The sequence below is a fragment of the Buteo buteo genome, chromosome 7 (genome assembly GCF_964188355.1).
Source record: "Buteo buteo chromosome 7, bButBut1.hap1.1, whole genome shotgun sequence".
Lineage (NCBI taxonomy): Eukaryota > Metazoa > Chordata > Aves > Accipitriformes > Accipitridae > Buteo > Buteo buteo.
Genome location: NC_134177.1, coordinates 32,387,069 through 32,404,031, shown reverse-complemented (window position 1 = coordinate 32,404,031; position 16,963 = coordinate 32,387,069). Strand labels below are relative to the sequence as shown.

The following is a 16,963-nucleotide window of genomic DNA, read 5'->3' as shown; positions in this document are numbered from 1 at the left end:
CTTTGGGCTATAGGCGAACCATCAGATGCATTTGCATTCAGCCTGGGCTCTCAGCAGGGCTGCAGTGGGAGTGTTTGCCCTTCTCCCTTGCGCTGCCACAGCTCTCAGCTGCCTGCAGTGAGACCACCAAGAGCAACGTCTTTTGTCGTGCACAAAAAACAGGAGAAAGTAGGTGAAGGTCAAAGCCTAGCTGGTGCAACAAAGCATATATGCACATCAAGACTGCACTTTCAAGCCTTCTTATCAGTCAGATGAACTGCTTTGCCCCCAGAGCATGTGGCACTGACTTACAGTGCCACAGCTATTAACTTCCCCTCCAAACGCTGCATTTAAATCGCGTGTGCCCTGGATACAACCCCTCATTTTGGGTAGGCATGGGTAACCCAGGCCAGAGCAACTGGAGATGGATTTGTGCTGGGACAGCTCATAGCGATGAGGTTGGAGGCACTTACCGGTGCTAAGTGTGGTGTATTCGTAAGGGCCTGATAGGAAGTGGGGCAGGGTAACCAGGAATGCTCCCAGCGCCAGCAGCAGCCCCCCCACACCGATCACCCGCGGGCGGTGAACTCGGCTGCCGAAGTAGCTGACAAAGATGATGAGGACCACGTTGCCGATCTGGAAAGGGCAGAGCAAAATGGGGAGAACATTAGGAGACAACATGGAGGAAGTCAAGACCCTATAATGGTCCCCCATGACTGCGTCTGGGTGGGTGGAGAGCTCTCTTATCAGGTGGTGTTTGACCCCCACAGAAACAGGAACGGGACAGCCCTTCACCCAGCAAGTCAGCACTCCCTTCTTATCAGAAGCCAGTGGGCCAGCTCCTTGGCTTCTGTCACTTCTGTGCATCCCTTGTCATCATGGATGACTTCACAACCTCCCTGTGATCTGGCTGGGGCTTTTTTCAGCACACACACCTGCCACCCACCCCACAGGATGTGGCATAAACTAATAATTCTCCCAAACACAGCAAAAAATGAAGCATATTGCCTCCATTCCCATGACTCTAAACAGACACGAGCCCAGCTACAAAGTCCAGCTCATTGCAAATGTTTGTGACTCTGGACATTTGCAACTGCAGCTATGATCAGCTAAAAAGATAAGAAAACATGCAGCTTACTCAGGCAAGTGGCTGAACACCATAAAATTACCATTACATGGGCTATGTCAGCTTGGGACAAGCTAAACATTATTTTAACCTTGGCATGTACGCCTAAGAATACTTTTTATTTATGTTTACATGGGCTGCCTTGTTTGTGGTTTGTGTTCTTGGAATTGCTGCAGCCATCAATGCAGAAAGGTTGTGGTCCTGGACAGGCAGGGCAGCTCACACAGAGCCAGAGTAAAGCACAGAAATTTCTCTCATAAAGCAGAGAAATAAAGGTGTATCTGTTGTCTGCAAGCTGTTATTCTTTAACAGCATGGCATATGTGCTATTCCAACCTTCTTCCCTTTATATTCTTGCAGTAACACACTGCTCTACATGATGTTTGCTTTGGTATTACTTCTCCAGGTATTAATTCTTATAAGGACAGAGCTCTATAGTGGATAAGGAGGACATGGGTTACAACTTGTGATACTCTGCAGTGCTTAATTATGCCAGTTCATCATTACCAATGTCACAACTGTGCATACTGGGTCTCTTTCTTTGCATGGTTTGGACCTAGTCACAATCAGTGGGAAGTCCTTCACTGGTCTCAATAGGCTTTGAACCAGTCTTTTTAACCCCAGATGTACGTGCTGGTTGAGGTAAGACCTGGGCATCTGCTTCCCCAAGGACCCGGGAGGATTCCCAGTGCCCAGCCTCTTGGTGGATGATCCCATGTGAGAAGACCAGTTGTATGCAAGGTGGGCTGCCACCAAGCACTTTGCGTCATTCAAAGAAAGTCCCTGCCAGCAGGTTTTTTCCTAGTTGGCCTTGAAGAGCTACCAGAAAGGATACAATTCATGACAATGTGAACTAGAAAACTTATTCCAGAGGAGTCATTAGAAAATGTTTGTGAGAAAATCTTCAGCCAGCTCAGCAATATGCTAGTGGAAGTCAGTCCTTTGCCACAGGGCCATCAGGAGCTGGGAGCACTGGAGAGAAGGGCTAGATCTTGGAAAGACTGCTGGACAGGGTCTCCTTGTAGACAAAGTTTGGAATTACTCTGGCCAGGGTCATTCCTAAAGCCAATGTGAAATCTAGGAAAACAGTTACTTTTACTGGAAATTGCTCACAGAGCTGTAGTTGTGTGGATACTACTCGTAATAAAATGCTCTTCTTCACAAAAGCTCTAAGAACTGTGATCAACGGAGAAGAATCACATTGCATGTTTTCTGTCTCCCAGTCATGTCTCTGCTGGAGATGTATGGCATCTCAGGGTGGAGTGGTCTCCTCTGTAGCGACCTGCTTTCTGCTGCTGCCCTCCAAGGCCACGTCCTCACCACATAACCCTGTGTTCAACCTCCCAGCAAGTGGTACAGCAGAAGTGAAGTGGGAAGAGGTGTCCAAGTGCACAGCAACAGCTGCTTCATCCAGCACACGCAGGCATGGCTGAGGAAGCACTGGCTGTGAACAACCCTGAGACCCTGTTCTGGGAAGGTCCCTACCACATTCTGGCCACCCCTCAGGGCCCCCGCACAAGCTTCTCACCCAGTTACCTCATGCAAGCTGGAGATGAAACCCGAAGAGAGACTGGAGAGCCCAAAGCGCTTTTCAATGGTGGTGAGGCTGCTCTTGAAGTTGGCGCTGTAGAGGAGCTGGGAGAGCTGGAGAAGCCCGTGGCACAGCACAAACACCTGTGGGGGAAAAAAAAATATGTCCCATCCCAGTTAGTACCCAGTTAGTGTCCTGATGTGTAACTGCTGGTGACCGTGTCCCGTGTGAGGGATTTGAGAGTCAGAGACTCAAGTTGGCCAACACGGCTGCAGCTCTGACGTGCAACAGATCTACTGAAGGGCTTAGTCCTGGATCCCTGGTTAACTTAGCTTTGCAAAACGAGTGATGCAGTGTTCAGAAGAGGGGACAAGGGGCTCTGTTTTTATCTTTTCTCTGCCTTATCGTTATTAACATTCACTGGTATTTGCACTGCGGCAACCCTTGTACAACCCTCAAGAGCAACCCTCCAACCCGAGGAGGACCTGTTGCACTGGGAGTTGCACAATGATAAATGACACAGGCTTGACTTTGCATAGACTTGGTGAGTGCTCCTGAGACTGTGTTAGAGCCAACCCCACAGTTGCTGTGACGCAGCTGAAAGGGAGCCGTGCTGGTTTAGACTATCTGAGATCCAGTATTTCCAGTCGGCCCCTTGGATTCACTCATCTGTAAAGCCAATTAACAGACCATGCTCCAAGGGGTGTTGCACAAAAAAGCTGAAAAAGGGCTTTAAAAGCCCCAGAGGGAAAGGATGAAATATGCACAATATGGTCTCACTACTGGAAGATATCTATATAGTATTCTAAAACCAGCATCTTTCCCTTGAGGCAGGCTGTGAGCCAAGCCAGAAACCAAGCTGAATGGAGGCAGAGCTTGCCTGGAGCAGAAAAGGGAATACAGAGAATTTACGGGGTAGGGAAGAAGCATGGTCGAAAGAGCCCGGGTGGCCTTGGAGAGGAAAGCACTCTCAGCCAGGGATGCAAGAGGCAGCTCACAAGTGTCGTTTGATCTATATTTAGTTAGAGCAGTTTTCCTTTATTTTTCTTGGAATGGAATGCGTCCACACGGTGCCAAAAGTATTTTAAAATCATTAAAAAAAAAAAAAAAAAAGAGGGAAAAGGTCTTTTTATTTAAATTCACAGGAAATCAAATATTTGCTGAATACCGGAAGCATGTCCCACAAAGATAACGGTGGGAAGCCTGAGATGATGAATGGGGGATCAAAGGTACTGCAGGGCTGACAAATTCCCTATGTCCTTGGCTAGGAGAGCAGCAATACTCATTATTAGTATTTATTTGAAATGGCGGTAGCGCCCAGAAGCTCTGACCCATTGTGTGAAAAAAAAAACCCCAAAACAAAAAAAAACCAAAAAAAACCCAGAAAAATAATGAAACTGTCCACCCAACACAGAGGATGCAAATGCTGTAGGTGGGTGGAGTGTCTTTTTGGGCAGCAGAGGAGGATGCAGAGCCAGGTCCAGCAATTGCAAGAGAAGATAGGCAAGAAGATGGCTTCTTGGGAAGCTTCTCCTCTGACGGAGGATACCAGCAGCCAGCTGGGTATCTAAAAGCATAAGAGATGGGAGAGATGCTAACAGACAGCAGGAGAGAAGAAGACGGAGATGAAAGAGAAGGAGAAAATGGAGCCCTGGCAGTGTTAGGGTAGGCTGGGAACAACTGGAGACCACAGAAAAGTAGAAGGAGAAAGGCAAACACCAAAAAAGAGGGAAGAAGGGTCACAGGGACAAGCTGCTATCAGGAACTCCCCAGCTACATCTTGGAGGGGTGTCAGCCCACAGGCTACCATCACACAGGCATCCGCCACCGTGGTAGCCAAGCAAGAGAGGACCAAGTCCCAGACTGGGACTTTGCCCCAACAAAAAGCCACAGAGCAATGATGTGGGGTGTAACATGGAAAACCCTCCCAGACAGGGAGAAAGTGGCAGTGAAACATCTGAAAGTAAACTCTTGAAGCAGAATGACCTCTACACCCTCCAGCTATCAACTCCTACATTCAAAAACCCATCCCAGCACACAGTCCTGAGGGTGAAAGGTGGATCCACCACCTTCGCCTTCCCCAATCCTGACCTGGGATCACTGTGTACTTAGTCCAGCCGGGCTGGTCTGGAGCAGAGAGGTGACTCCTGCGAGGATGAGAAATGGAGAGGGGAGGGCTGGGACCGCCTGAGATGCAGAGCAGCTGGAGGGAGAGCTCTCCTGGTGCAAAACATTAGCTGCAGAAGCAAAGCTGTTTACCAATGGGGAGGGAAGAGGGTGGATCATGGAGGCTGAATTTAGCACAGCAAATGTCAGCCTAATCCCGGGGCAGCCGGGGAGATGAGAAGTGTTGGGAAGAGGATGCTGGCAGGGAGGGAAGATGAGGAGGAGAGGCAGTCTGACTCCCCAAAATGCTGGGGTTGGCAGGGGATGGAAGCATGGAAGGACCACAGGGAACCAGCATTGGCTGTGCTTCACAAGAGGATGGAGGGCAGGAGATGAGAGGGACAAGATGTGGTCAGAAAGGGCAGGCAGGAAAAGGCAGAGCTAGCAGGAGATGGCCTGAGATGGGTTTATGCATTGGTGATAACCAACCTGGGGGATGGACAAAATGGGGCCATGGATCCCGAGATGCCTGGGAGCAAGCTGGGGCTGCCTGCCATGAGGGAAGGCAAGGTGGAAGAAATGCAGCTGGAGAGCACTGACAAGGGGAAGGAAAGACTTTGGGGTGTAACTGCTCCCTCCTTGCCCATGTGTCCTTCTAATCTGGCTCCTGCGAGCAGGGCTAGCAGGAAAGGTAGAAGAGCAGGAGGGATGCTCAGGGCACCCGATCCTGGCCTGCACTGCTGCTGGCACTGAGACCCCACAGCAGCCTCACCCCTTGGATGTGGAGAGCCCGCAGGATGGGAGGGGAAGGGCAAAGGAGATTTTTTTTTTTTTTTTTTTTTTTCCCTTTAGAAGAAGCTGCCACCCAAAACAGTCAGTGCAAAGTGAAACAGCCTTTGCTCCAGGACTTGTGCAGCTGGAGTTTGGCTTTTCCACATGCACTTCAGCTGTCTGGAGGTGAGAGATGTGCGTGATGTAAGACTTTCCCTGCATTCAGCAGACCCAGTTCTAATTAAAATAATGATGGCTCAAACCTTGAAGTCTCTGAGTGCGAAGAGCTGGGAGAGGGGCTTACTGAGAAGGCTCCCCAAAAGCAGCCTGTGCACTGCCTGACCTGGCACTGACCAAGATGCTCCAGCTGGGAAGAGCAGACCTCTGAGGCTGCTGGAGATGAAGGGCACCACTCTCCTGTGTCCCCTCGCAGGTCCCCACAGTTCTCTCCCATCCCTGTCCCTCTCTCCATGTGTCCCCATCCCCATATGTTCATGCTGACCACCCACAACCTGCTGGTCCATGGAAACCAGCACCAATCTGGTCCCTTCCAGCTGCAGAGAGCCCCAGATGTGCTGCTGTGGCGCCATGCACCCACTGAGCAACCCTGGGGGGGACCGAGCTGGTATCATCCATCTTCCATAATACTGAATGAAGAAGGGTTTTTTTAAAGAAGAGCCAGTACCATCTGAAGGGAGGTTTTGCAGACACAAAGCTGGCACAACTGCAATGAAGGCCGAGGGCATGGTTGGAGGTTAAGGAGTCAGGGACCCTCCCACGAATATAAAGTGCTGGCCCCCCGGAGCAGATGCTCCCATCAGAGCCTGGTGTATTTTTGGAGCTGCAGGCAAGCAGCAACCGCAGGCAGCCAGGGAGCAGCATGGAGAGGCCAAAGGTGTGCACCCACATACACATACAAAATCCCCTTTTAATCACCCCCACGTTTCCTTCAGAGCGCCTGAGTGATCCTGACTCCAGGCTGTTTATACAAGACACTTGACTCCTTTCCAAGACACACTTCATTTAAAAGGGAAGCAAATGCCTGGGGGAAGGTCCCTTACAGACATGCTGCCTCCCCTACCCCCCATTCGTGGGAATTAGCACCTCCCAGGACAATGCTTTTTTGTAGGGAAAAGAAACCCACCCTGTTGCAGGGAAGAGAGAGGACTGGTCCCTCCATGGTCTGGACAACACTTCTCAGGTTCAAAGCAGAGAGCTGGCAGCTATTCAGTCAATCCCAAGCCAGATCTCCTTCACAGGAGACGTGTTCAACAAATCTTGACCCAGAGGGCTGGTGGGGCTGAGAGTGGGGGCAGGTGGGGCTGCAGGCAGGCCCCAGGCATGAAGATGGGGCAGCAAGGCTGAGACCCTATACTGGCACCAAGACGTCCCCATGGGATGCCAGGTATGGCCACGGTGGCTGGTGCGCTCGTGGGAGATGTCTGAGATGGTGTTTCAGCCCTTGTAGCTAGCTCAGAAGACCCACCTGCACCCTTTCCACTTCCCTGAAGTTCACAGGAAATAAAATAAGGCTCTGGGAGGAGAAAGGGGGTCTCCCAGCCTTGCGCTGAACCCATAAAGGAGACAAGGATGAGGAAGCCAGAGCCAGGGGGGTAAACCCATCTTTGGGGTGGGTGTTCTTGGGGTCAGAGGGAGGTTGCTGCTCCTGGGGCTGGGTGCATGCACTGGGAGCAGGCACCGTTGCAGGCTGTGCTGGTAGGCAGCAGGCGCTTGCACTACCCCAATGTCACATACTGGGTCTGCTAAGCTCTATTCCCTTATCTTGTGTCTCTCTCTTTCCATATTGCTTATGTAAGATAATGCACTGTCACCACTGTCCTTGGCCTTAACAAACAGGTACACAGAGACCGGACTTTGGAAAAGCCTATTATGAAAGGTGGGCTGTTTCATAAGAGGATTTTTGGGGGGCAGGCTGGGGGAGTATCCCTTGGTCACCAAGGCAGCCAATAAAATGCTTGGCAAGTTGGGTTAAATAAGAAAAAAACCAAAACACAAAGTGCTTGATAACCCCAGCATGCATGTGTTGGACATGGGTCAGAGTCAAGGCCAGGTAAAAAATTCAGGTTTCTTTTTCTTTCAAAAGAGTGAACTGCCTTGATGGAGCCTCCAGGAGCCAGGAAAATCCTCCAGGAGCAAGGCTGGCTCTGCTCTGCAGGGACCAGGGCTTTGGGAAGATGCTGCTACCTGCAGCATGGCCACTGCCCCTTCCTCTATTAACTGGAGGAGGGAGTTAAGGGTTAATTCCTTGCTCTGCTTCCACAGCTTCATGCTCATCCCTCACCTCATTTTTCAGTGTCTTCACCTTGGCAGCCCTGCCTGGATATAGAGGAGGTGGAAATGTTGACAGTGCAGCTCGCCCTGTGAGGAGAGAGCATTGGCAGCTCCAGGCTCCGGCTCTCACGTGCCTGCACCAGTGCTAACCTCCATGCCCAACAGTATTCCCACGGCAGCACTGCTAGCAGCTTGGATGGAAGGAGCCAGGGCTTAATTCATTAGATGGATGCAAGAGCTGCCTGGGGAGCTGTAAGAGGAGTGGAGGTCCTCACAGAGCCCACCAAACTGCTCCCAGCTGACTGATGACACTGAGGTAGGACGTGGCCGAGAGTAGTTATTGCAGGAAGGTGCAAAATGAATCTGGCTGGAGTAAATGTGTGGAAAGGACCAAAAGTAAGGATGCTCTGTTAGCTCTTTCCCTCCACATAGTACTATTAGAGTTGCATTTTGGGCTCCAGAGGGCCAAAGCAAAATTGTTTGACCTTAGTGGAAAGTCATGGCCCAAAGGAGGAGACCCCAACCTGCCCACCTCTGAAGGCTTCTTCCACTTTACTCTCCTGAGCTTCCAAGGGGAAAAAAGAAAGGGGAAGAGGGAACTTTAGGAAGTAATAAGAATATCCCCCAAATTTTAATAGTCAGGGAGAAGACAGGCTGTTTATTTTAGAGCTTGTATATGATCAACACTCACTACACTAAGATCCTCCTGCAGTAGGATGGCTGAGATCACTCAGTTCGAAAGAAATACATCAGCCGGAAATGAAAAATATACGGACATGTGTGGGGAAATACATCCCTCTTTGGCATGTCATTCCTATATGCAGCTGCCTAGATTTATAGATCAAAAAGCACCATGAAAGATGAAAAAAAAAACCCTCAACGTTTCCACAGAAGGAACCAAATACCCTGCCACGCAGCACATCCCTTAGAACAAAACCTCTGAGCCTGAAGCACGGTCCAGTGGCAGAAGTTGGCTCCTAAATTTTATTTCTACTGCAAAAAATAAACTAATAAGAAAATTAAAGTGGTTAGGGATTGTCGGAAGCACACCGCTGCCCAGATTATTAATTGCAATGATGACTGTCTACTGCCAAGTAATCCACGCTTTACAACCCCAATTATCAAGTGCAAAGACAATGTTTGCTTTTTTTGCAATGAATGTACACATGGGATTTCCCTGCACTGTATCCCGATGCCCTTGCAAGGTCCGTGGAAGCCCTGCTTTACTCAGTTGCTGTAGAGGGAGCACTCTGGGGGACATAAAAACATGTCCCTGCCTTAATGTGCAGGTGAGCATTGCAGATGTCAGAAAGAAAGGAGGGTTTTGGCTGTGGAGGATTGCTGAGACCAGCGTGTGAGGTGAGAGAGTTTGCTGCTTCCCAAGCTGCTGCTGAGAAAATATTCCTGCCTGCAAAATACGATGCATATCATTAAGCAGCCTTCTTTCTTCCTGCAACCAGCCTGAGCGTGCAGGTAGGTTGTGTGGTTGGGTTTTCGCTCTTTCATTTTTTCTGAAGGTCTCTTTTCTTTACGGTGCATCAGGATCCAATCATGATTTCCTTGAAGGTAGCTTCAGCTTGGCTTCGTTTTCCCTGACCCACAAGTGTATGTAAACACTCCTCTTGCACGCCCGCAGCCCTGGCCATGCCTCGTGTTCCCTATCAGCGACACTCCTCTCCCGTTTTGCTCATGATAATCTTATCTACGCTGACCACTCCTTGGTTGTGTTTGGGCACTGAAACCACCTCACCCCTCATAAAATTATCTTGTTTCATGTCTCCTAGACCTTGATCCCACTAAACTTTCCAACCTGTTTTACCATCTGGCTCTTCCCCATCTTTTTCCTTATCCTGCTGCTGGTGTTGCTGGTGAAGGCCAGATGGCTCTTCACTTTTGAAACCCGATCTCATCAAAACCAGACATAAACACGGTGTTGTGTCCATCCAAACCCAACCTTTGCTTTCTGATGCCAGCACCATCACCATGAATGCTGGAAGACCCTAGTCACAGTGGGTCCTTCTCCCCATGCCACTCCACTTATCCTAAGGACCCTGCTTGCTTCTTTGCTACAAACACTCATCCAACTTGCCATATCTCCTTGCACAGTGCCCAGTATTGGAATATCCTTTGATTTTCTTGCTTAAACCAATGGCCTTTATCAACAATGACTTTCTCCTCTTGGTGCTTCCCTCTCCAAACCTACAGCCATACCATCTTCAGACCAATGACTTGATGAATCTCCTATTCTTGCTAACAGCTAAATAAAGCAATGCATAATCTTTTCCAACAGGATATGAGAACACAACTGTTACATCTCCAGGCTTCTGAAATACAGTCCTCAGCAAATTCCTTTTGTTCCTTTAAAGGAAGGGACAAAAAACCTTGACGCTGTTGGGACCTTAGAGCCCAAGGCGAGACTCCCGTTTCTTCTGCAGAAGGCACCCTGCCTCCCCAGGGAAGACAGACCTCCCTGCTCCTGGCCATTGCACCCCATATGCCCCCAACATCTTCACCCTGGGATGCTTTAAAGCCTTATCACCCTCTGAGAGCCCACAATCTCCTCCTGACCTTGCTGTCCCCTCTCCTACACTCTTCCATACTATCCCTCTCCCTGCCCCAGTGTAGCACCCAATTAAAATCTGTCCCTAAGGCTTTTAAATCACCCCCTGGACTCCCTCCAGCTGACATAAATGACAACAACTCTGTTATCCTCCTGCTTCCTTTTCCACGCCAGGTGGTCCACAGGGTAAAAGCCTTCCCCTGCCTCCCCTCCCAACCATTTCACGCTGCTCCCCTGCACACTCAAGCTAACTGACTTCCAGCTGAAACCAGTCCAACTCAACTAAATAACAAGATATTTATATCTGTCATGTTTCTGGGGATCCTGAACAAGCAAAGAGCAATTATTAAAATAGCACAAAACCATGAAAGAGACAATAAAGGTGAAGAAGCCAAAACATCCGAGGCACTGCAAATAAATAATGCCTTTGAAATAATCCTTTTTCAGTGGATGCCTGGAAGGTGGGCAAGGACATGATGATTGGAGACAGCAGTTAGGACTCTGGACTGAGGGACATCGATGACGTCCGTGGCCATGCATGGGTATCAAAAATACTAACCATCCACTTCTGCTCCACCTTTCAAACCTGTTTTGTTCCTTTAGACTGCGAGGTCTTCAGTGTCCCCGGTGCCACCGGGTCCTGGCATCCACCTGAAGCGTGGCTTCATCCTGCATTTGCCAAGCAGCACAACTGCAACCCCCCAAAATCCCAGTGCCAGTTAGCACTACCATGGAAGCTCTAGTGAACTTCAAAGTAGGGGGCTGTCCTTGCTCATCATCACCCATCTCCACCACCTCTGTGGGATTACCAAGATGATTTAGGCTTCTCGTAGGGGACAGTACTCAGCAGCAACCTGCCAGCCCCCCAAACTGAAGGCCTTTTGCATTCTGCTTTCTCCTTTCAGGGTGATTCAAGACAAACAGCCAGCTTCTAGAGGGGCTCAAGCAACCCTGCCGCATCTGACATGACACTCAAAAACATAAGCACAATGACCAGGTTTATTCCAGCTACAAGATATGGTGCAGACAGCAAACATGATGTCAGCTGAGCCATATCAGTGTAGACAGAGCCTCGGTGCTGTTTGGTGTAATTGCAGTATTAGCTACAGTCATTAATACCCACATATGACAGGGAGTAACTTCCACAGCAGCAACAAGGAACTGTCACCAACCATGTTCCCGTAGGGTGCAGAGATCAGCTGTAAATGCCTGCTGTGTCACAGCACAAATATGAGCCAGCAGCCACATCCACAGGGCATTGCCTCCCCGAGCGCCTGCTTCTGCACCCACCTTCCTGCATCGCCAGCAGCCCCTCCATAACCACCCAGCCCCAGAGCTGCCATCCCCATCCCACTCTTCAAGTCCCCGCGGAACCGTTAAAACCGCTGCTTTCCACCAGGACCCTTCCCTCTCTGATGCCCATAGTGTAAGGCATCGTGATGCCCATTCCCGGCACCATCACGTTCTCCACTTCCAAACGTCAGCAGTAATGGGGCCAGTGCCAGCCCCCCCCCCCCCCCGAGAGCAATGGAAACTGGCACAGGGAGGCAGTGGTCCCCTGTTGCGGGGAACACGGAGGAGCAAGACAGTTTGCACAGAAAAAGAATTTGTTATTTTTGGCCCCAGCCCTGCAAAAGGCACTCCGAAAATGATCCTGGCATGTGAGCTTTATGGATTAAATATGATCTTCGTGATTAAGTCTTGGAGCCTGCTACAACTAGGGGATTTTATTGTGTTGGAAATACTGTCCCCATCAGAAACTGCCATTGCTTATATGAGGACGCTGTGGCCAATTGATTTAAACCTCTTTATAGTACCTGTCTCTGTGTGGGATGATGCCAGCAGCTTCCTACACAATTAGGTGCTGGATGAAGACTTAGGTAATACATTATTCACAGCACCAATGGCTTCTCATACAAACAAGAGCTATAAAGCCAAATAAACTGAAAGGCTTACCATACGCCTTGCCCTCTGACGACCCATTCACAACAAAACAACTTCTCGAACCTGGAAATTCAGTTGTGACACTTTGATTTTCTACTAATTTGGGGGGGGGGGGGGGGCTGAGAGGATTGAAAACTGCACACAGGCTAGTGCTTTCCCGCCTTGAAGCAGTTATGTTTTTTTAATGTATATATTTTTTTAACACAAATGTCACAGCACAGGAAGAGTGAACAGGTCAGGAAAGGGTGGGGAATGTCATTGCCTGTCAATTTATATACATTTGCTCTTAAAAGCAAGAACTTATTCACCTCAGGATGGGTGTTCTGACTCCCCACCATCCCCGATGGTGCCTATCATCCATCTGATGCCAACAAGCATGTTTTGAAAGAGCACAAACTGTTCCTTAATGCGCTTGCATGGTGCCAGCGTTGGGCTGTGCTAAATCGAGTGCTGGTTCCCCTTGATTAGGAAAAACCTGTTGACTTTTTACAACAAAAGGGCTGCTTTTCCCTTAGTGCAGCTGTATTTGCACCAGGCAGGGCAGGCGGGAGGTTGGGGTCTCTGCTAGTATCTCCTGCTCCTGGGGTCACTCTGCACGTGGTTGCCACACTGGGTGCTGTAGCACTACCTCTCCCTCCGAAATCACCTCCGAGGACTCCCAGACAGGCTCAGTGGTGGGTGCATGGCCAGTCTGGGGAGCTTCAGGCTCTTGAAATTAAGACTTGAGCCCTCCGGCTGGCACCAGATGCTAGGCAATTCCAGCTGGAGCTGATGAGCATAGGCAGCTGGCCAGGCACCTCCCGGCACAGCCAGAGCTCCTGCCACCGGCAAAGTGACACCCCCATGTCATCTGCCCTTGGTTGAATGCCCCTAGGTGGTCCTGGACACAGCCCCTGACCAAGCACCCTTGGGTGCTGAGTGCCCAGCCCAACTCCTGCCCGCATCCTGCGGCTGCCTATGGGATGCAGAAATGGATTAACATTTGTTGGGGCTTTTTTTTTTTAACCCTAAAGTTCTACATCCTGCAAAAGGCATCGGGTTTGGCAATGCTTTTTTGGTTCCAGGATATTTTTGCAAGCATGAAGGGAGCTGTATGTATTTCCAGTAAAGAGCATGAACTGCAAGAAGGGTTCTGGTTATGGGAGACGTTACTCACCCTGAGCCATGGTCATTACTGGAGCAGCCTGGAGGAGGTTAAGGCCACCTTTTGCACCCACACCAGAGGAGGGATCAGGTCACCAGTCCCCTCCAGAGGCATGTCAGAGTAGCACAGAGGCAGCCCTAAATTACCCAGGGTAATCTCAAACTCTTCCTCCTGGATCTCACAGCCAAAGAGGGCCATTGAGTCACCTGCTGGAATAGCCCAGCCCAGGCAGTGGGGACCTTCAGGGATGTAGGACTGGAGGACATCATCTGGGATGATGCCTCCAGCCCTGGGAGCCCCCAGGAGGAGGAGCAGCCTGTTGGGAACAGCCCCACAGCACCGTGACAGAACTGTTCGGGCCCCCCCAGTTTGGTGAAACTTTTGTTGTCCAGAAACCAACCCCAAGCAAGCACAGCCCAAAGAGGAGCGGGCAGTGCCATCCTTCACGCAAGGTGAGGAAAGATGGGTGGCAAATAAAACCCTAACCCATCCCGGACTGCGATGCCCTACCCATGGCTGTACACTCCTGAAAACATGCTTAGCTGGGAAGTGCTGACAAATCCTTCCTCACAGCAAACACATGCTCATATTCAATAATACTAGTGGGAAATCACACCCCAGCCCTGGGCATGACCGGCAGCACCAGCGCAAGGGGGTCCTGCCAACCGGTGGCCCCTCTCATGTACCCAAAGCTGCTCTGCCCGTGGGAAGGTGCTGCTGGGAGCTGCCGTTCCCCAAAACTGCAGCCAGCTGCTTTGGATGCCAACATGCGGAGGTGCTGACAAGCAAGGAACGAAAATCCCCCCCACCCAGAGAAATCCTGGCGAAGGCAGGCGGATTTCCCAGGGACGGGAACCAGCATGTGCAGCAGCCTCAGTGCCCATCCAAAAATGGGCCAAAATATGCCGTGTGGGGGAAAAAAAGACAGGGCAAGGAGTGGTTTAAAAGCATGATGGATAGCAGGGTTTAAAACATGAGAGGTGGCCAGGGTGGCTGGTGTTTTCTCACACAGGCAGTGAGCTCAAGAGCCTGAAGCTCTGGCAGGAACCAGCTTTAAGATGACAGTTCTCACCTTGCTAATAGAGGCAGGTGAGTAACTGGGCAGTCAACACCAGAAAACCCACTTCAACCTGCCGAGATTTTGCTTCTGTCACTCAAAATGTCCTTCTCACAAAGGTTTTTAAAGCAAGTCAGTGTTATTAAGGGCAGTGTTTTCTTTTCACACCAGGATGTGGTTAATCATTCCCTAAACAGCAGCACACTATGTACTGGACGCCGTGGGTAAGCTCCGCAGCCCATAGAGAGCTGCCCACACTGCTTCCACGGGGTGTAACACTTCCAGGGTACCGCTCCGAAACCCACCAAGCTCCGCCAGCCCTTCCCGTGTGCCAAGCGGGATGGACCTCAGTGGCATTCTCCAGGACTGCCCGAGGCGTTGACTTTCAAATTCCGCACCTTAGCAAACACACTTCATTTTACTGGCGGTTTGTATCAGGGATGTGGGGACCCGTGGGATGGGTTGGGGTCACTCTCTGCATGAGCATCTTCCTCCCTCCCTGCTGGGGAAGCGGCGCATCCCTGCCAGGCACCACTCCTTACCTTGATGTTGCAGAAGATACTCCGGGAGCAGGTGCTGGACCTTTTGGGGACGTCAGCTGGGGATTTGCCGGCTTCGGGGTGGACTCCCATTGTGGGGGCTTCCTGGGGAGCCCCAAATAGCTGGGCTGTGTGTGGGCTCCCGTCCCTCTCTGGCCTGTCCCACCACCGGCAGCCCGCACAGTCCGAGCCGAAAACCCTCCAAGCCTGGGAGTGAGGCAGGCAGCCTGAGCGCAAAGTTTTTATAAGTCTGCTCTCCAGAGCGATGATGAAACCCTTTCTCCTCCCTCTTTTGCTTTGTGCGCCGAGGGAACTTTAAAGTCGCAGGAAGCTAACGCCAGTGTGCAAGGAGCAGGTGGGAGCAAGCGCTTGCCAAGCCCCAGCTACTTTGGGGATGGGGACCGTGGCAGTGTGACGATGCTTGCCCACCCGTGGGGGACACCCAGCTCCCCCCACCCACCGCTCACCCCTGCAGCAGCTCTCCTCTGCTGTGCTCACGTCCGAGGCTGCAGGACACGGCTGGACAAGGCACCAGCACTGACAGTGGAGCCTTCCCGCAGAGAAAGTGACTGGGGTTTTAATTCAGGTCCTCCCTGAAGGGGTGAGAGGAAAGGGAGGTACCTTTCAGCAAACTGAGATTAGGCTCCCAGATTTGGTGGGAGGGGGGAAATTGGGTGGCCAGACAGAGAAATCCCTCCCTGAGTTAAGGGGTTACAGAGAAAAAAACCTTGTTTTTCTCTTGTGGAAAAAACTGCATTTGTGAAGCTCCTGAGCACTGTTTTTTTACCAATACCTCTTCAGGGCTTTGTTTATGCAAAGCACTGATTTTTTTTGCAGGCTCCTCACAGGGAGGAAAAGTGTCAGAGGGAGAAGGGCAGGCTGATCCCAGCTGAGGGGAAGCCAGCTTTAAGAATTTTGCCAGAGTTATTGCTTTTCCCTGCATAAAGGAGGGGGGTGACAGCTGGGGGGGACCCCTCGGGAAACTATGGAGCCTGTCTCAGGGTGCCCTGAGCCTGGAGAAACCAAATGCCAGCTCCCTAAACAGTTTCCCCATGGGAGGGTTGGCGGGTCCCTACGTACACATCCCGGTAGGATGCCAAGGATCCAAGCTCCGCTCAGTGGGCACCCACCTACACCCATGCCCTGTCCAGGCACCCGCCGTGGCCACTCACCACGAGAGGGTGCATTGCACCCATGGGAGACTCCCTTTCTCCCGCCTCGCCCAAGCTGTCCTGCGAGAGGACCCCCGGGTCAGGATCTTTGGGGTCCGGCACCAGCCTGGCCAGGCATAGGGCTTGAAAGTGGTGTGAAAATTAGCATTGCTAAGATAAAAAGAGCTAATTTTGGCTGCCAGCTTCCCAATTTCCTAACCCTGTCCCAGGAGCCCTGCTTGCAGGGACAGGTGGGTATCACTGGCCTATGGGTGGCAAAAAAAGCATCCTGTTTTCCCATCTCTCTTTTTTCACTCCCATCCCTAAATTTGCTAGATCTGGGGTCAGAACACAACGTGAAGAGACCCTTTTCCCCCATCAGACCTAGCTGAGCCCTTTTATCCGCCACTCAACAGCAAGAGACAAAGAGTTTCAGGCTCACCGATAGAAAAGCTCAAGCAAGCCAACATGTCTTCTGCTTGTCTCCCATCCTCCCTGTGAGCCTGATGTGCTGCTGAGCTCATTTTTCAGGCAATGCCTGAGTCGCTCGCTAATGGCCCTGTCTTTTCAGTTTATTCTGCAGAGACCCGTGACGCTCACTTTGTTATAACAACCACCTCCACACAGCAGCTGTTTCGGCCACTAACTTCATCTTTTCAGTACAAATTTGTCTTCGTGCACCAAAACATACTGGGAAAGAGGCACGATGCCTGACAAGCCTGTGCCCAGGATGGGCAGCGGGCAGAAACACTCCTGTTCCAATG

The 16,963-nt window shown here is 50.8% G+C and overlaps 1 protein-coding gene across 3 annotated transcripts in view; it reads right to left on the bottom strand.

The window, feature by feature from the left end:
- The window catches only part of SLCO2A1 (solute carrier organic anion transporter family member 2A1), a 29,208-nt gene extending 13,923 nt beyond the window's left edge, over positions 1-15,285 (bottom strand). For all 3 annotated transcript variants that reach the window (XM_075032237.1, XM_075032240.1, XM_075032239.1), the window contains exons 1-3: positions 15,052-15,285; positions 2,641-2,778; positions 453-615 (exon numbers count right to left, since the gene is read on the bottom strand). In XM_075032237.1, the coding sequence (XP_074888338.1) occupies positions 453-615; positions 2,641-2,778; positions 15,052-15,141 (391 nt within the window). In that variant the 5' untranslated portion in view covers positions 15,142-15,285. The remainder of the gene's footprint in view (positions 1-452; positions 616-2,640; positions 2,779-15,051) is intronic.
- Between the last annotated feature and the right edge of the window lie 1,678 nt (positions 15,286-16,963).